General features: G+C 39.0%; 1 protein-coding gene across 21 annotated transcripts in view; it reads right to left on the reverse strand.

The window, feature by feature from the left end:
- Nucleotides 1–20,494, reverse strand: part of macf1a (microtubule actin crosslinking factor 1a) — a 335,093-nt gene that overhangs the window by 126,656 nt on the left and 187,943 nt on the right. For all 21 annotated transcript variants that reach the window (XM_055017589.1, XM_035945394.2, XM_055017581.1 and 18 more), the window contains 15 exons: nt 18,708–18,820; nt 17,549–17,655; nt 16,992–17,111; nt 15,511–15,606; nt 14,194–14,321; nt 13,981–14,074; nt 12,442–12,596; nt 10,340–10,643; nt 9,328–9,456; nt 9,165–9,242; nt 8,211–8,372; nt 7,911–8,015; nt 6,611–6,706; nt 6,307–6,432; nt 730–882 (listed from right to left, as the gene is read on the reverse strand). In XM_055017589.1, the coding sequence (XP_054873564.1) occupies nt 730–882; nt 6,307–6,432; nt 6,611–6,706; nt 7,911–8,015; nt 8,211–8,372; nt 9,165–9,242; nt 9,328–9,456; nt 10,340–10,643; nt 12,442–12,596; nt 13,981–14,074; nt 14,194–14,321; nt 15,511–15,606; nt 16,992–17,111; nt 17,549–17,655; nt 18,708–18,820 (1,966 nt within the window). The remainder of the gene's footprint in view (nt 1–729; nt 883–6,306; nt 6,433–6,610; nt 6,707–7,910; nt 8,016–8,210; nt 8,373–9,164; nt 9,243–9,327; nt 9,457–10,339; nt 10,644–12,441; nt 12,597–13,980; nt 14,075–14,193; nt 14,322–15,510; nt 15,607–16,991; nt 17,112–17,548; nt 17,656–18,707; nt 18,821–20,494) is intronic.

Raw genomic sequence — 20,494 nt, forward strand, 5'->3', positions numbered from 1 at the left:
CATCTGGATACAAGCCCTCACATTCTTTACGCTTCGATGACCAACCTGACCCAGCAGACTAAATTTAGCAGCATTAGAGGGCAGCTGTGTGTCCACGCCAAGCTGCCGGTGTTTTAACTCGGAGGATGGGACAGATGTATAATTGATTGGCTTTTAGACTCCCTGAGGACATGGCAGCTGGGCCTGAGAGAGTTGATTAGATGTGCAGCCTCACTCCTCTGCACACCAATCTCTACTCCTGAGAATCTTTTTCTATTTTCTGACTTTTTTCCAAATTGTTTTCTGAAAAGAACAAAAGCAAAAATCCGTCTATTGTAAATTCTGGATCATAATCGTTACTCAGCTTCCAAATTGACTGCTGCTATTTGCCAGTTAATTTGCCAAGAAAAAGAACTCCATCATTACGGACCACCGAGGCTGAGGAGAGAAGCGTTTGCATGGATCTTTTCATCGATTCAAAACTGAAAGAAACTAAATTTCACAGCGTGGCGGAAGAAAGGGCTAAAATAGACCAGCTACACAGTGGTGGTGGAAGGGCTTGGTGAGGAAGTGCAGGGCGGAGAGGAGGCGGCTGGTGGTGAGGGTTGAAACAACAGAGTGGTGAGCTGCCACAGAATATATATATATATATAAACACACTGGAAGCATGACTGGCTCATTTTTCTAAAGTCTCAAATCTCCAGGTTTTAAGTCACCATTTGTGTTTATTGGTCTGTGTTGGTGTCGTACCTCGATCTGCCGGTAGTCGCAGATGGCCTTGATGGGCGTCGTGGCTGCCAGGCTGCAGTCGGCGCTGCGAGGCTGGAGCTGCACCACCGTCTTGGCTCGGCCCACCAGGTTCGCCACCGTACTGCGGTACTCGATCAGCTGCTCCTTCTCCTCCTGCAGGAAGCGCAAAGTTATTCAAACTGTCAATCACTGCAAGTTCTACAAGTTCTAAACTAACACACTGCCTGGCTGAAACACCTCTCCAGTGGTAAGTTAGAGTCTTTATACACTATATGCTTCAATCGTGCCATTTCTGTACCTGTAAAAGATGAACGCTGTCTTTATGTCTTTATTTTTAGCCTTACTCTACTTGTGTTTTCCTTGTCTTGCTTCTTTCATGCCTCATCTGTATCCAGCTGCTGCAACATCTAAATTTCCCCAGTGAGAGATCATTAAATTGTATCTTACAAGACACATTTTTAGTGAAATAATTGTCATGGTTTGTTGGTTTGTGCATTCTGTTATGCACTTGATACAGTAGAAATTTCTCAATCACAAGGTAGCCTGGCCTAAATTCTACTGTAAAGCACAGTAGAATTTAGGCCAGGCTACCTTGTGCATTTTCCTAAATATATAATCATAATTTACAAAATGAACATCCTGCTGTATTCAAAAAGTCTCAAAACTAGCAATTGAGATCATAAACATATGAGCCAAGTGATTACTGAGGCAGCAAATCAAGTGAGAAGTATCTGTAATTTCTTTTGGTAACAGTTTTTTTTTTTTCTACAAACAAAGTTTGCTCCTGTACAACCCAAGGATAAAACAGAAAACTGTGTTCTCCCTTTACAGCTCTTCAGATCAATTAACAACATATAACACTGTTCGGTTACAGCTCTTCATGTGTAATAATATCAGGCTAACCACTGTTCTTTTCTGCCAATAACATTAATTTGACTGCAATAAGAGAATTGTGGGTACATTATCCTTCATGCCAAACCTGTATAAATGTAAACTCAGCATATCCTAACTGTATTTATCCGCATGAAGCTTCATTATGTCATAACGTACATATCCATGTAGATTCATTATGTCTGGTATATAGTCTGTTTAAGACCTTTTTTATTATTATACATTTATTTTTTCCATCCTTTTGTACTTTTTGTAATTCTTGTGCTTCTTTCTGTCTTATCTGTATCCAGCTGGTGTAATCTGTGTATTTCCCCAGTGAGCGATCAATAAAGTTTGATCTTATCTCTATTTGCTCTCAGATGATATGAGTCGCCCCCTGCTGGCTGTTACTAAGAATACAAGTGCGATAGCTTTCAAACTTGGAGGTAATGTCCAGCTTCTCTATACCTGCGATCTATAATTAGCCTGTTAGCCTCTGAGATGTGGACAGAGTGTTTCCTGACTCAGCTGCTTGCGTTTTCATGGCCACTAACCATTAAACATTTAACTGGGTGCTCTTCACCCTGACAGGTAGAATTACATTTCATCTCTGTCTGGCCGCGGGCAGATAGAGTCATTAAGGATTCATTAGAGAGAGAGACAACAGCAGGACAGGTGGAGGTTCAGAAAGAAGGAGATAAATGGATGGAGAGTCACATACAGAGAGACGAGGCTGAAGGTGGAGCTGCGATATTAACTTTGTACGTTACACTGCAGAGATGAATGTCTCACTGACATGGCACAACAACAAGTCAACACAATTTATACCGACACAAATTAAAACGTGGCTACATGAGGAATTGTAATTAATTATTACCTCAACAAGGAATGCTACGACAGCAATTAGATTATGAGAGAGGCACTGCGTTCTAAGAAAACTGTAAAAACATGGCAGCAAGATTGCCACAAAAATATGTTAAAAAAACGGTCAAAAACTGTAAAAATAGGAAAAGTAGAAGCAAATGTTTGAAAAATAATTATAATTCTAGCTGATTAAATACAGTAAAAATTGTGTTATTTTATTGTGGTATGTACAGTTTTAGCACCTTTAATTATCATTTTATTTTTACAGTTAACATGCAAACGTTTCACTGAGATTTTACTACATAAAATCTGTAACAAAAAAACATTTCAATTGTTAATAAACGTCTTTTTCTTTCGAATAATGGAAAATATAAAAATGTTGTGATTTCCTGGTTTCACATTTTGAAAGAACAAATTACCATTTGTTAAAATATAGAATAGAACAGAACAGAATAGAATAAAATGTCTTTACTGTCAATTGTGTATGTACAACAAAATTGAAGGTACAATTCTACTACAATCTAGGTATTGTAAAAAAGTTACAGCACTGTGATAAACAATTTATGAACTAGAATAAAAGATTTTTAAAAAGTTTTAAAAGTGTCTAACGTGCCTGGGGCAGATTTTCAATGTGGACTACATTTGTAGTTTTGCCCTGTTTTTTTAGGATAATGTAAAGGAATATTTTTTTCCTTTCATTTTTGTAGTTATTAGCTGTTATTTAACAAAACAAAATGGGGAAAACCTGTAAAATAACTGCAAAAATTGCTTAAAAACACATTTAAAAGTTGCTGAAAATGGTAATTTCTTACAGTGTATGGCTTATTCTTAACTGTTGGTATTTAACTATTTAATTAATTTTGTGTGCATTACCTTATGCTGTGGATATCATTAACTTGCAATATCTGATATTTTTATTCAAGATTTTTAAGGTGTGATGAGCTGAATACTGAATTTACTGGAAGATTTTTTGTCCATGTAGCAAATAAATTACAAAGATATAATTTATCGATTTGCAGATTCAGCTTAAGAAATCTAACCACATATGAAGAAGTCATAAATATCAGAACACAAAGAAACTGGGTGCAATCAAAACGGACAAAGACATAAATCAAAGGAGAGGGTGAGGTCTGATCAAACAGCCTCCTCTAAACTTTCATCTCTGCCTTAAATAAGGTGATTAAATATCATTTTCTCCGTTATTATCTGAGTCGAACAAAAGGCTGAGTTCAGGTTCAGATGTGTGTTTCCTGTGGTGGCATTCGGAGCCTCTCCCAGTCGGACATGAAACAACTGGAAACTTCATTAACTGCAGCTGGAAGCAACTTCACAGAAGAGCCGGCCGACAAACACACAGAGTAGGTAGAATATGAATACAACATCCACGTACAGCAATGCTGAGTACACACAGACCTCTGAGAAGAAGAGCATCTGTTTGTGGCTCTCAAACACACCTTTTTACTGGGAGGATATTCTGGCTGCTCCGGCCTGTGGAGCCAAGACCACATTAACTCTGCCATCTGCTGCGAGTCAGAGGTGTGTATATGTGTGTGTGTGTGTTTGTGTGTGAAGTAGGCGTGAAGATGGCAGCCTGGTAAATGTGCCACAGGGGGGATGATTCAGCGAAGGAACGCTAACAGATTGCTTCACCCTGTCATGCTGCAGCTGCCTGAGGCCGAGCGCTGCAGTCAGGAGGACGCTGGTTTGTTCGCACCTCGACTGCTGTTGCTTCAGAGGTGGAAGGTTAGAAAACGGTCATATTATCCCTGTTGAAGCCTCAGTCCAGGATGATAACCAATGTGTCACGTTTAAGTTTGGACTGGGCACACAAACATGAAGAAACAAACTAATTAACCTGCGTTCTATGTTGTGCAATCAGAAAGTTCTGAGACTGTTTCTGTGCTCCGAGCGTGTCACGATTACATTTTACTCCTGTAAATTGTGCAGTCAAAATTTAGTATTATCATATGGGTTTCAATTAATAATGCTTATGTTTACTCATAGGTGGTGTCGATGTTTCGCTAGCATCTACATAAACATTAGCCTCTTGCTGTGTTTCTGACACCCCAGAGACAAAGAGAAGAAAAAAAACCTGATCTAAACATGTGAATCAATTAAAATGATCACACCAGCATGACCCATGAAATCAGGCCACGTGTCGGCAATAAAGGAAGAGTGTTATGTGGGCGACAACAACATAAGGTCGACCCTCTGACTGCCTCTGAGTGTCCCCGAGGCGAGAAATATACATACGTTGACTTGTTTCCAGAGGTTTAGAGGAAAAGGAAACAAGAAACTCTTGCGTGTTATGGAATTATTTTCATTCTCATGTACGAAGAAGGCTCATTCAAGGGTACTATTTGGTCGCTGACTGGGTTCATTACGAAGGTGTATCTAATAAAAACCAGAGAGGAGACTCTTCAGTTTGCGAGAGTCTCATAGATTTGCTTTTATGTGAAGTTTATGTTTAGCTTTAATTATCTTAAGTGTTCTATTTTGTATTTATGTACTATTTATCTGCCTACTTTATAAGTTCTCTCTTGATTTATTTTAATTTTAACTGCCTCATTCTTTGGTGTGATGTCATCTTTCATTTTTAATTTCTAACTTTCAACCTTCAATCTTGTTCAGTTTTTCAATGCTGTTCTTAAGGGTGCTACATGAATAAAGTTATTATTATTATTATTATCATCATTATTATTATTAGTCATGAGACGTGTATGTGAATGTGTGAAACTGTGCTTCCAACATCAGGACCTATGTTACGGATGTATATGCGATTTCTCTGAGAAACTAAATCTTGAGCAAACATCACATTCTGTATCAATCAGCAGCTGGATGATCCAACCTTCATGTCTGGGATCATCACTGGTATTAAGAGGAGGGTCTGAAGCTGCCACCGACAGAAGAAACAGCAGTGTGCAGTACAAGAGCTGCAGTTTCCAGTTTGTTGTTTTCTTCAACTTTCACGTGGTTGTGCAACATGAATTTGTCCCCCAGGCTTGGACTGTCAACACAAGGTTTTACTGCAACATCCTGAGGTGTCTGAGGAGGAACATTATGACCTGAACTGTCTTATGATGGCATGAGGGTGCTCCAAAGTGCATGTGTTTTTGGCCACAAAAACTTTAACTGTCAGTTTCCACCCCCCCTACTCGCTAGATTTGGCTCACTGTGACTTCTTCCTCTTCCCCAAGGAGAAATTTCACTGTTTTGACAGTTGAGGAGATTCACTGCAAATGGTACTTGACATGTTTACATAACAGGATTCCAGGGAGCGTTGCAGGAGCACTGGGAGCAGAGTATCGCTGCACGAGGAGAATATGTTGATAGGGTGGCAGCCAAAAATAAATCAGATCCAATTTTTTGATTTTAATAGGCACGTCACTGAACTTATTGACTGCAACTCCTCATATTTTATGTTTTGCTTGTGAAATGTCTATTCACATTAGAGATAATGAATTCATTTTACTTAAAATATAAACTAACACTGAGATTTACACGTATATACTAGTCCACCACTGTGATTGAAAGAATTAAAGGCTCTTACTGGACTGACTGTGCTGAAATGGAGATGACTTGTTGAACCACCTGTTGTCGGTCATTAATGTGGCGCCACTAAGATCAATAGATCGCCCTTCTAACCTCAGTTAAACGTTGTATGTTAAAGTAAAATAAGCTCAGATTCATGTGTCAATAGAAACAAAAAGATGCTATAATACAGTGGGAATATATATTTTAAGGAAGAGAATTTTAGAACCAGTTCATAGCAGAGTTGCCTCGTATAGGGCAAAAAACGAGTTTAAATCCTTAGTCACAGACAGAAAATAGAAGGACAGATACCATCGAGTCCTGCAGCAGGTCTTCCAGTTTGCTCAGTCTGCTGTTCTTGTCGCAGGTGTACTGTCTCTTGATGGTTTCCTGGAGCTGGCGCAGATATGACTCACAGTCCCGGGCGTCACTCATGAACTGAGAAAAGATTTAAAAAAAAAAAAAAAAAGTTTATAAGAACGTGTAGATGTAGGAAACATTAATAGGATGTTTCTCTAAAACATTACAGACTTTTACTGGATGGGGCATATTTACTTAGTCAGAAACTGGCATGTGATTAAAATGGTGCAAACTTTAGTAAGTAGTTCATCCTCACCTGGAAGTATGCAGTGTTGTCTTTGAGATGTTGCTCCACACAGACACAGAGCTGATCCACCCACTGCCACTGAGTCTGCAGAGCTGCACTGTAAGCCTGAAAACATATAGACGCATGAAGACAGAAAGTTTGAGACATGCTATAATTACAAAAGCTATATTCAGACATGGGATACATAACATTTCTGGTGTCGTCAGTCTGTTTAAATGACGTCAATCTGTTATTCAGATGTGTTACTTTACATACATTTTCCTCCCATCTTCACACAGACAAACTTATGAGATCAGACAGTACATCAAGGTTCAAGGAGCTACGAGAAAACAAAAGACTGATGCAGAATAATAGAAATAAACATGGAGAACAGGATCAGTGAGGACCTAATGGTAAATCGCATTAGCCAAACTATTAAATGTTACAAATACATTTTTAAATAGTGCTTTTTTTCATGACAGACTGCTTCTTAAGAAATATTTTTAGAGTGCAGGTAGAAATTGCAGCGAAGAGACCAATAATAAGATCTACAACAAACAATTAGTCCTCATATCTGAGCTGCATCACAGCTGTCAGAATATCACTTTATTAAAATATTTTTTGGTTTAAAAAAAAAAAAAAAAAAGAGACAAAAATCTAAATATTTTTCGGTCATATGATTGTTTTTGTGGGTTCGCAGTCTCACAACAAGATATTTGCAGTCGCAGCCTAAATATTGTGTTCCCATAACTACATAGAGAAGGTAACCTCGCAAATCAATAAACTGACTACCAAAACTATTCACCATTCAGATATGGAGCTGACATGTTTCGATGCCGTCAGATTAATGGTTAGGAAAGCAAATATGAAAAGGTTTTTTACAGATTCAAACCATAAAAAGACTTCTCTATATACAAGGCTTTAACTAGGATTTTGATCTCCACAGACAGAGTGAGATTTCCAGACAGTTTTTTGGGGGGGTTGGCTTTCAGCACTCATTTTGTTGACAATTTTCAACTGAGCAGTAGTGAAGAAGGACAGACAACATAAACATTAGACAGATAAGTAGAACAAATCCTAACTTCCAAATGGTTGGTATTCCAGTCATTTTTACTAAATGTTTCTATTAGATACACACACAGTAATTCTGACTCACTGCCAAAGAAGGTTTGCAAACTTTTGTTTACAATTTCCATACATTAAAATCCAACAAAACTAAATATCACAAAATGCAAAGTAAATTTAAGAGTTTTAAAAACAAAAAAAGTTTGGCCGGAGAGACAAAACCCAACATGTTTAAAGGTCAACTGAATAAAACCTGAACATTCACCTCCACGGTCTGTTTGGCTGGATGGTTCTCCTGACACAGTCGACTCGCCGTTTCCTGCAGAGATCGCATCACATCTCGTTTCTCATCCAGCTCTAACCTCATCTCCTACAAACACAACAGAGGGAGGAGGACGGTTAAAGATGAGGACAGCGTATGGGTGCAGGGAAACAATACTTTTATTTTGATATGTGTGGACACTGCTCTGTTCAGTGGAGCTTGTTTTGTAAAACATCAGAGGTGTGCAGTTTGTGTTCTGGGGCAGAATAAGGTGCATCTGCTGGGCCATCCTCCAACACTCACGCTGTATATCTCTCTCTTGGTGTTCATGTTGGTGTTGTTGTCGCTCCAGTCGAAGGCGATCTCCTCCTCCTCCCTCTCGTTGAGCCAGATCAGCTCCTCAGTGCAGTGTGACACAAACGCATGCAGGCTCTCCAAGCTCCGCAGGCGCCATGACGAATGTTCCTACGGCAACCACACAAACAAACAAACATCATCGTCATGCCGATCAGGAGCGCAGAGAGAAATAAAAACACAAAAAAAAAAAAAAACAACACATCCTAGAATTCTGTGGTTATTTCCTGGGTATTATGCTGCTGCTTTTACTGCCTTTACAGGGATTCTGAATAATTAAAATAAAATACTGTGGAGGTAAAAACTCCTCCAAAAAAGTCACAGGAACAGCAGTGTCCCATGAATGTAAATTACATTCACATTTTATGGTTCATTTCTTTTAAGAAGATAAAATAACCATTTAAAAGGCACCAATGTTCAGCATGAAATATCCCATACAGAGCATGCAGCATTTTCAAAAAGCTACTTAAATTGGTAGTTGTATCGTATGGATTATTTTTCATTTACTTCCAATAAAATGTGCTGTATTCTTCTCTATACATTTCTTTATATCTATTTCTTGTAAGGCTCATTTGGACATAATTAGCCCCCAAACTGCTCAATTATAAGTGCATCTCTTATGTATTTACGTTCTTCAAAACCTGCAAAAGCCAGAAGAAAAATGTCTAAACTGGCTGGAGACACACAAAATGAATGAGAGGAAAATGAACGAATATTGTGAGAGACAAAGAAATAAAAAGACACAAAGGGGGATATTTTAGGGACAGTAGCAGGAGTGAGCAGATGCACATTTGTTTCATTAGCATGATAGTTCAGTCACACTTTAATGGGATTAACTGAGGAAAACGGGGTGAACTGGGAAACAAAGAAGAGTAAAGACACAGTTTGTGAGCTGAGACCGACCCGTAGTTTGCAGTATTGGTGCTCCAGCTTGGCCAGTGTTTCAGAGTAACTGCTCTTGAAGTGGGGAGTGACTTTAGCCTGAAGGAGAGAAAGTAAAGCTTCATCACAAACAGCAGCTCTCAGCAGAAACATCTCCGTGTTGATATTAAAGTGATGCATGTACCTCGTAGCTCTGAGCCTCCTGCAGGCTGCTCATCAGCTCCTCCACTGCAGTGTGGATGCTGTTGTGCTCTTTGAGGTTGTTTTCCACCGAGGGAAGGTCTGCTCCCCATTCAGCTCGCTCCAACAGCTCCTAAAAACACACAAAAATGTGAATACGGGCCTAAATAAATAAAAGATTTCAGTTTTTATCCAGCTAAACTCCTTTTAGATTATTAAATAATGTTTTCAGGACTCAGTTTCAGTTTAATGTGTTGTTTTCAGGCTGGTGAACGTAGATTTCAGCTTTGTTATAGGAATAGGAATAATTAATCCATTGCTGCTTCATATTTGATAAATAAAAGATGAATTAATTACATTTTCGCCTGATTACACTTTAGTATTGTGTTCTTCTGTGCATTTTAACATTTTTGTATGAGGCAAAGCCTTAAATTAACTTCTGCAAGATACAATTTGAACGAAACACAATTACAAATACTTTAAATTAGCACAAGAAAAAATAAATAACTGAGAAAGAGAAATGGAAAAAGCATTACGAACAAAAGACAAGACTTAATGGAACTCAGAGATTGGAGTGTGTCTTCCTGACACTCAAATCAGTCAATTGGGTGGAAAGAAAACTCACGTTAAACAAATAATGATCGTACAGTTAAAATGTACACAATCCAACTTTCATTTCTAAAGACTTGTCCTGTTGCAGTTTGAAAGTAGAAATAGTTCTTTCCATCTTAAACATATCAAACAATATAAATTGTCCTTTCATGTTTCTGCTTTGCAGTGATTATTAACCTACAAACCTCTTCATGACTCCCAAATCAAATATTTAGATGAACTGTGAAGTTTTCTCTGCTTTATTTCATTGTGAACCAAATATCTTTTGGTTTGGAAAGTTGTTTAAAGGAAACACTAGGATTTTGAGACATTTTTCAGTATTTTTAGGCATTTAATAAAATAATCAGCACATTAATACATAATGAAAATATGCTTTAGCCTAGATTTAAGAATGATAAACTGACCTGTGTCTCCTCCACCCATCCGAGCAGCTCATAGATGAACCTCAGGCTTCCTTCGTCCTCTGATGAAGACATGGCCACCAGCTGTGAACGAGCCATCGGCCGCCTCAGGAGTGCAGCTCCGACGGCTCCCACAGCTCCCACAGCTCCCAGCAGCGTCTGTCCCAGCGACAGGCCGCTGTCGGTGGACCTCTGGCTGCTGTGATCTGTCACTGTGCTGCCCAGAGATTGAGTGAAGTGGCCTTTTCTGTAGACGCTGGAGCACTGAAGCCTGAGGGAGACCAGCTCCTCCTGAAGGCAGGACACTCTGTAGAGGAGAAACAAACATATATGAAGGAGGAGACGGTCATTACTCTTCTAACAGCACTGACCTCCCCGCTATCGCCTCCTAAAATCTGTTTATATTGTCTTTTGTAGTTGTAGAAACGTGGAGGTATAAAATAGATGCCGTAAAGATTAAGACTTTGTAGGCTCCCAGCTTTACAAACTGGTTCAACTTTTATTCATTTTCTATGTAGAAACTGAGGAACTAATTGTCATACGGCCCAAACTTTGCATAGTCCAGTCCCTTTACTGCTTCACAATAAGCAGCTGCTTCACAGTGCACCACGTTTATGTACTTTATATACCTGATTTGCTCATTCTAAAATACCTGAGCCACGAGCAAGCCCAACCAAATGTTCTGCGTTTGGAAGCAAGAGTGAACACAAGAGTCTTCATGCACTCCCAGCATCTGAGGAACTGAGGGTCCAGTGGATTAGTGTTAGTTTTGATGGCAATGTCACCACAACAACAAAAAATTACACTGGCAGAGTAACTTCTTTTAAATCACTTCTTCAAACCCACTTTCGTAGACTTGTTTTTATGTGAAGTTTATGTTTAGCTGTAACTAGTTTCAGTGTTTTATTTTGTATTATGTTCTGTTTATTTTACATGTTTAATTTTAGCTGCCTGATTCCTTGGTGTGATGTCATCTCTAATTTTTTAATTCTGTACATTTTTAAAAATTTTTATTTTCTAACTTTTAACCCTCCATCTGATGCTTTCATTTCCAATCTGCCTAGTTCCCTTGGTTGATATGCATGCCAATCTAGCTAATAATTCATTTAACTTATTATCATTTTTATTATTCATTTTATATATATGAATGATGAAACTGTGACTGAAATGCAGCTCATTAAGATTACATGTTTACCAGAAGTCACTTCAGAGACATTTACAAGTTCCTAAAATACTGATTACATAACGTCATCTAATAAATTTACCAAATACATGAGTTTAAAACAACGGCTGTGCTCTCTCATTCATGTGTCAATCAGAGACACAGAGAGTCTTCTTCCTGAAGAGGGCGTGGCCAGCAGCAGATCTGTTGCATTTAAAGCTACAGATACTAAAACAGCCCATTTAGAGCAGAAGTAAAACCAGGGGTTGTACAGTTATGGTGAAACGAACCATCTTTGTGGTATTTTAAGCTGAAAAATTGATGAACGAGACATTCTGGGGACATGAGAAAGTTTCACTAATTCACTTAATAGTGGGGGAAGAATATTGGACCTTTAAACCAACCGCCTCGCCATCTTTAATAACTGTCTCAGAGGTTCAAATTACAGCAGAATTAACAGGCTAACTGTGTGGTTGGAGGGGCAAATTTCCTGGAACATTTAATTATCTCGAAAAGTGGGTTCCTGTTCCAGTGCAGATTATTGTTGCACTGAAGGCCAGCACAGAATGGCAACCTCTCAAAATGGCTGTTTCATCAAGTTTCATAGCAGCGATGGAAAACTGATGGAGCAGCATGCTGATGAGACGCCAGACCCTCCATCATTTTCTGACGCTACAGATTCATATCTGAGCACCTTTCTACAGTCTGTAAAAAGCAGCAGCAGGTAATAACAGGATTTAATGGAAAAACACAACGCAAACTGTTGACCTATAGTGAAGCATGATGAGCTGTTGGTACTGCCAGATATTAAACTGTGTATTTATTTATACAAGGACTTCCACAAAGCTGAACCCTCCACTCAGGCAAAATTCCATCCACACATGTTCTGTTTTTATACAAACCACACCAGTCACCTCTACAGAAACAGTCTCTCCTGACTCACCTGAATGCCAGCTGCTCCACCTGGTAGTACTTCTCGTCTCGGAGAACTTTGAGCTCCAGGTTGAGCTGTCTGATCAGAGACTCGCAGTCCTGCAGGTAACAGGCCAGCTCTTTCTCACACTGCACCGCCTCGCCACTCTCCACTCGAGACATGTCCTGCACATCGGAGCAAAGACCAGTTTATCAGGCTTTTTTGTCTTGTTTATTTGCTTGCTTGCTTATGTGTTATTATGAAGGATAATGGTTGTTTCCCCGATCACGGACTCAGCAAACAGTGTGGTGAAACTAAAGCAGGCAGCAGCAAATACTGGGAGGATTAATATAGTTGAAGGAAATATATCAAAATAAGGGCGCAATGCAGCAGATAATTGCTGGAAAAACTAGTGAGAAACATTTATTATCTCAAAACTCTGATTAAAGCAGATGATGTTGAATAGACTCCAAAGGTGATTTAAAATGTGAGTAAGAAGCTCCAGACTGACTTTTTACATTAATTTCACTGAATTTTTCCAATTTAACTGTTAGAATTTAGGCACACCCAATAGTTTTCACAATGATAAATAAAGTAGCAAATAAAGCAGTAATAAAGAATTAATGTTTATGTCAGTTCCCGTACACATTGGTAATTTTCATAACACATTAAGTAAATGAATGAAATAGAAATAAAGGTGTGGATTAATGTTTTTTCATAAGGATGATCTGGGACTTAAAGTTAATGAAAGGTAGCTCTATTATATTAACATTTTATTGTCATTTCTAACTCTTTATAGCTTCTGTTTGTTATTGAAACGCTGCTCTGAGAGGAATTAAGTTTCTTTGAATTCCTTGGAAATAGTATGTTTAATTTTTATTTCAGAACGTTGACACTCCTACAGCAAAAGTTCTGTTCCCAGCCGTGCTTAGGATGCTCTCTTTGCAATAAATGTAATGTCTAATGTTTTTGTTTTATCTTCTTTCTCTGTTTCCCACAGGTTTAGAATGTGCATGTTTTGTTGGATATGTATCTGTGCAGATTTATGATTTTAACATTTCTATTATTTGCACTTTTTTGGGGGGGATTTTGGGACTTGTGCAGTTACAGATCCACACATGGGATGTTTTCCCATGTTGCGTTGTACTGGCACCCGTCCCACTTAGGTGACAGACCTGCTAGATGTCAGATAAATCAGTGCGACCGATGAACATGTTTAGTCACACTTGACAGATTCTTCACTGCATGATGTGTGCAGGCAAAGGGAAGAGTGAGTGTGTGTTTGCAGAGAGCTGGAAAAGTAGTGAGCAAATATTTATTGTCCCAAAAGGCCACTCGCTTTTACTGGTTGTACACATTAACACGCTGTAAAATGCAATGCCAAATTATTGCACACTGACCCAACTTAAACCCCAGAATTCTGCGTGGTGTGTGTGTGTGTGTGTGTGTGTGTGTGTGTGTGTGTGTGTGTGTGTGTGTGTGTGTGTGTGTGTGTGTGTGTGTGTGTGTGTGTGTGTGTGAGAGAGAGGAAATTAAAAGGCTGTAAGATAAGGGAGGTTCAGTACTCACAGCCTGCAGTGTGTTCTTGGCCAGGGTCAGTTTCTCCTCACAGTCCAGAGCCATGTTCTGGATCTTATTGGCTCTCTGAAGCAGCAGCTCTAACCTGAAAACACACCAACAGAGGTTAAACAGGCATGTCGCAGAAAATCGAACCTGATGAGAAATTGAAGGCGAGGAGACGCATCAGCGCTTTTCACGTAATTAGAGGATTTGTGTGTGTACCTGTCCACGGCCGGCCGGAGAGCCTTTTCCCTCTCCAGCATCTCCAGGATCAGTTTGCCCCATTCCTCCTCCAGGTCGTTGGGATGGAGGCCCTGAGGAAGCTTAATACGACCAAACTCTATCCACACCTGAACGCACAAACACACAATGGGTAAAAATAAGTTCAGCCTTCAGAACACCAAAACTCAGCAGCAGCAGGTTTAAAAGGCATGCTATGCTTAAAATATTACCAAAATTACATTTGTCAGACCAAGAAACTGTAAAAGGAGAAAAATATGTTGAATTTGCAACTTTCTGATGGTCCTTGAATGTGTCGTGGGATTTGCCGTATTCTCAGGAAAATTATCCAAATCTAAGCATGAAATATTTTATCAAATCACTTCGTTGTGGGTGTTTTGATTAAAAAAATTAGCCAAAAATAAACCATTTTCTGGAAGAAAAATCAACAAAAAAACAAAAACACAAAAAGATGGGAAGCCCTGAGCTGTGACCAAGGAAAAATCCAGTGAACACTCGGCTGAACTGCAGGCAGTGTTTACACAGAGCAGAGAGGAGGCAGGTAGGGAAACAAATGAAAGAGTTTTATATGAAAATAAAATACATTTGATCAATACAATAAATGCGGCATGGCTCAAAATGGTAAACAGAGAAGCAAGTTTTTTGAGGACACACTTAGCATGGTGAAATATGTTTGCTAATGTGCAGCAAGTGGTGTTAAAAAAATTGTGGAGGCACCATTTTAAACATCTGTGGCACTTGGTTAAATGGTGTGCATGCTGATTCTATTGTTTTTTATTTCTGTAAAACAAAAAATAGAAAAGATTGAACTTTTGCTTTTTTTAAAATGTGGAATTATAACTTTGTAAAGCTGAACAGAAGCCATTTTTTTTTAGTTATCTCTACTTGCAGTCATGGTTATGCTGTTTCCATAGAAGTGCAGGACTTCATACTGTGGTGAAAAATGAGGCAAAAAGGAGCAGAAATAACACTTTACTTCACCACATTGTCACTCCATTAAAACCTCCTTTATATCACATTTATGAACGATCATAAGTCCACTACAAATGAACGCTCCGCTAACATCAGCTGAGTGAGAATAAATGGGACCCATTATCAGCCATCATGTGTTCAATCAAACAATCTGCTGCATTGATAAAAGGAGGCAACTGTATCATCCTCTCAGTGACAGGATCCCCCTGAGCTCAGCCTCCCCCTGAGCTCAGCCTCCCCCTGAGCTCAGCCTCATGACGCACAACAAGCTCTGCACATGGAGCTGAACGTCGGCCACCTTATCCTCCGTCTTTACACTGTCCTTACCTCCAGCAGCTTGTAGAGGTGTTCGATGTGACCTTTCTCGATCTCCTTGGCAGGGATCTCTGTCTCTTTGAAATGGACGTACTCGTTGTAAAGTGCCTGCAGGAGGAGAAACAGGCAGGTCAGCATTAACACTGTCTTTATTTTAGGTCAAACTCAATGTCACTACCTGTAATCAGAGGTAAAAGCTCTGTAATCACAGCCTCTCCCCCTGGGCGGTCATTAGGCAGCTTCTTAACGGTCATCTCGTATTTAGCTGCTTCATTCACAGCTGCATCCTCTCTCACATTATTATTCCCTCATCCGGAGACAAATTCACTGATCCTTCCTTTATTCTGCCTTTAATCTGAATTCTTTTTCGCTCTTCCAACACCTCTGCGTGAAGGTGTCCACGTTATTAAACCCCTCTACTCTTCCCTCCCCACGTCGCGTTATTTGTTCTCTCAAGGATTTCACTGAAAGTGCTCGTCAGCTCTCTGTCTTCAAGGCCGAAGAGATAGAGCTGAGAAAACATACATGCAGGAATTTGATTCACACCAGCCAGCTGCAGTCACACGTACATGCTGCTGAGAGGAAATCTGAAACAAAACACCTGAGATTAAAAAAAAAGCCCATCTGTGTGTCACCAATTTACACAGTGTTTGGTGACACATTCTGTTTATCTAGTATTTAAAATCACTCACTAGTTAACTCTTTCTGTGCTGTTTGTATCTGTCATAAAAACACAATTGGCACCATTTTTAACTAAAATAGAGGCTGATTTGTTCTGTTTAATTTCTGTTGCATCAAATACCCCAAATATCTCCTCCATAGTGACCAGTTCTATTCATTTTAGACTAATAGTTTTGCAGCTTTTACTGACTGAATTAGAGTCTCTGGTTCAAATCTGGACAGTTGCATGTCATTATGGTGCTCTTTTCCCCCTCATTTCCTGCCTCTCCATTATTTAACAAAAGGCACAAAATGGCCAAAAACGCACATTAAAAAAAGAGAAAAAAAAGCCCCGTTATAAAAGAACCAGTTTCTATCCTTAGAGGGCTTTTCATTTTACACAGTTTCAGGTAGTGTTGAGTTTCTATTAACTTTAAGAGGGAAAACAAGAACAAATCAAATCAAGGCTTTATAATAAAATATTACCAATTATGCTTATTAGACAGAGTAAATTAGAAATGAAAACCGGCCTGTAGGTGTTTGCATACTGAACTCTAACAGGTAGTAAATGACTTCTTGTTCATTTAACCTTCTGCAGTAATTATATTTTTTAAAGTGCAATAATTATAGTAGAATAAGCAACATTCATACTGGTGCAACATTACCTGAGGTGATAGATTACACTCACTATTTATTTATGTGTTTTTTGAGGGATTTTCTGTCTCTTAATGCATTTTCTATTCTATTTTAAGAGCCGCCTACTCACAATAAAGGTCTGTTACATTCTGCAGTTCATTTCAATAAATGTGAGAAAACACTGCAGTGAAGCTCACCTTGAGTTCCGCGGGGTTCTGAGGGAAGTTCTTGTTGGCCATGAGGGCCGTATGCTGGCGGCTCCACTGGAGCAGAGACGAGAACCTGGACTGGTACTCCGACCAGCGCTGGTCCACCTCCTGATGGGCGACAGAGGAGAGAAAGAGGAGATAAAATGAGAGAGAAATAAATAGTAATAAGTGCTGTGAGTAGATAATTATACATTACATAGTTACAGATTGCCTCAAATGGTAACAGACAGATTTGTTTCACACAAAGTGATTAATAATAAATGACCGGAACACTGTTCAATTAACAGCCTCATTATTTCAAAGTTCCAGTTCATTACTCTACAAGCTGCACAGCTGAGAAGCAAACAAAATGGAAAGAAACTTTCAGCTGAGATTGGAATGAAGAAATTAACACGCTGAAAACGTATGCAATGGAGAGCATTTTAAAAGTTAACAGGAAATGGTACTGAAATATCCTACAAACATTGAAGCATGGTGCATGCATAAAATTAATAACATTAAAGCCATTAAACAAAGTGTGAGAATATTTAATTGAGCTGACGTACGTGTGCGGCGATGCCTTCTCCTCCTTCTGGGATTTTAGGAAAAGCATCGTAGATTGAGGAGACGTACGTGATGACAGACTTCTCATCTGGAGACGGAACATCAACGTCTGGGGAGAAAAATCAGAAAGATTCATGAAAAACTGCAAAACCACAAAAGAAATTAAAAACTAGGTCAGTACTGCACTTTGTGTGCTGATAATAAATGCAACATACAATACGTAGTAATAATAATAAACAACAAGAACAAGAAAATGAAGATCAACAAGAACCAGAAGAAGAAAAAAGAACAAGAAGAACAAGAAGAGAAGACGAAGAAGACAAAGTACAACAACATGAAGACGAACACGATGAAGAAGACAACAAAGGAGACGAAGAAGAAGAAAAAGAAGACAGACAAGAAGAAGAAGACGAAAAGATGGACAAGAAGAAGAAGAGGAAGAAGAAAACTGACAAGAAGAAGACAAAGATAATGGACAAGAAGAAGAAGAAGACAGACCAGAAGAAGACGACAAAGAATGACGACATGAAGAAGAAGATGACGAAGAAGATAAAGACGAAGAAGAAGAAGTAGTTAAGGAGTTCTGAGATGTAGACCTGAAGCTGTGAAATGTAGAAATGTAGAGACAGAAAACTGTTACAAACAACATCATGGAGCTATTTTGGAGATGATCGCTGGATGCGGCATCAGCATCACTGACTCTGCAGCAGCAGAAGGAAACATATATAGCAAAGCTGAACGCTTCACTGACTGACAATATGAGCCCAAATCAGCCACAGATTCAACAGCATCCCACTTTTTGTGCTGAGAAACTTGTCTCAGAGGACTCAAGAGGTCAACAACAGCTGAAAGTGTCACTTTTCCTAAAATTAATGGCCTGTGGTGAGTGGATTCTGTGGAAAAAACACCAAAAATAGGACCACAGAGAGTCTCTACACGGGCAGACACAGTCATAAATATATATATATGTCAACTAGTCAGTCATTAGGGCTGCTGGGATGCTTCTAAAATAAAAGCTGGAAACAAACAAGATAAAAATCTATTTCAGCTCAAAAAGGAGCTCAGCTCCTAACATGTGAAGTACTATAACATGGTGAAGACTTTTCTGTGCTCAACCCTTAACAAGCTGCTCAGTGCTTTCATTTATTTTAACATTCTCACCCTCAGCGTCCAGCAGTCTGGTCACTCCTAATGATTCGGCGATCTCAAAGGCTTGTTCGAGGTTCTCCCGGTTACTCTGCCGTGACACCACCTCCATGTCGATCAGGTCGGGCCTGAAAACCAAACACAGGAGCGACGTGTTAGTGTGTTTTGTGTGTCTGTTGGTGTCTGAATCTCTGCAGGTGTTTGGTAAACATCAGCATCTCTGCAAAATGTCAATAATGTCATTGAAACAGTAAATATTCTGCTCTCATATAGCCCCTTTGAATGTGTAGATTAGGTAACCTGCATGTTCTACAAACAGCTTTACAGTGTGCTGCTCCTTCACCTATTCACATACAAACTTGAGCTTCAGTGTTTTGCTCAAGGACACTTCAGCAGAGAGACCAAACCAACAACCTCACAGTTACTCTACCACCTGAGCCACGGTTGCTTTAAAATAGCATACAAGTATTAAGAACATCCTTGACCTTTGGTGCGTTTTTGAGTTTAGAATTCAATACTCATTCAAACACTTTCAAAACAAACTCAAAACATTATATTCTGGGTGTAATCATTTAAAAAGTTGTATTAAAAATGTCTGAAAACCCTTTTGAACACACGTCAGCCATCCTTGACCTAACGTTTGAGAGAAGCACCTTGCACACAGTCGGGTCTGTGTGTTTCTGAATAGTTTAATGTGTTGGCATTGAAATCATTTTCCTTTTCAGCCTCAGTTTCAAGTGTGGCTAAAAGCATTTTATGTCTTTTCACACATGGAATATGTAACACTACTGCTTCATTAATCTGTTATTCAGACATAAATCAATTTAACATGATTGTTCCTCATGGCTTCATTCAGACAACAGTGACAGGGAGAGACATAATATGATGTTTGTCAAGTGACCTATAATATATAATTATGCGCTATTAAACAGAAGTGTAAATGTAGAACTGCTATTGAACAAAGGATAACATCACCTTCCTGAAGTGAAAAATGAACACAGTGTGATTTGATGTTAGATCCTGATAGAATCTGTTTCCTTGTTGGATATAATTCATAATTATAAGTAATTATTGAAGTTATTGCTGTTGTTCTATGTCCATAAATTGTGTAATTTTATCTCTTATCTCTCACACGGACCCTGCTGCTGTCTGATGCCGCAGCATTTAATAAACTCAGAGGAAACTGTCCTAAATAGCTGGAATCAACAAACTAAAAAGATAAGTACTGCACTGTAGCTTGCTGTTGGATACTAGCCTAAACTGACTATGTCTTCAGGTCGAGGATAATTTATAATTTTAAATTATTTATGACCTTACTGGCACTGTTGTTGTACATGCATAAATGTGAGAAATTCTCTCCTTTTAAAGATGCTCATATGGATCCTGCTGAGGCTGTAAGTATTTGATAAACTCAGAGGAAACAGTTCTAAACAGCTGGAAGCAGCAAGCTATCAGTCATAACCTGGATTCTATTTATTCTATTCATTATTGGTGATTCTCATTAATCTGACCTGTAAATTGCAGGTAAAGTTTTATTTTTATGGACATTTCAGTTTGTAAGTGAAGAGGAAAGGTGTTTTGTGATTGTGACAGCAAACTCTGAGGTTTCTGGACCAGTATTGGTGCTGAAATGTGGAAAAAACGTTCAATAAATTGATGTGCACGACTTTAACCCTCATGCTGTCTTAACATCCTGCACACTCCCCTTGTCATAAGGGTAAAAAATGACCCGCTTCCACTGAGCCTCTAAAATAAAGCAGCTTGATTGAAGTTTCAACCCAAAATCTGTTTTACACGAAGAA

This window comes from Amphiprion ocellaris, chromosome 15 (assembly GCF_022539595.1).
Source record: "Amphiprion ocellaris isolate individual 3 ecotype Okinawa chromosome 15, ASM2253959v1, whole genome shotgun sequence".
In the NCBI taxonomy this organism is placed as follows: domain Eukaryota; kingdom Metazoa; phylum Chordata; class Actinopteri; family Pomacentridae; genus Amphiprion; species Amphiprion ocellaris.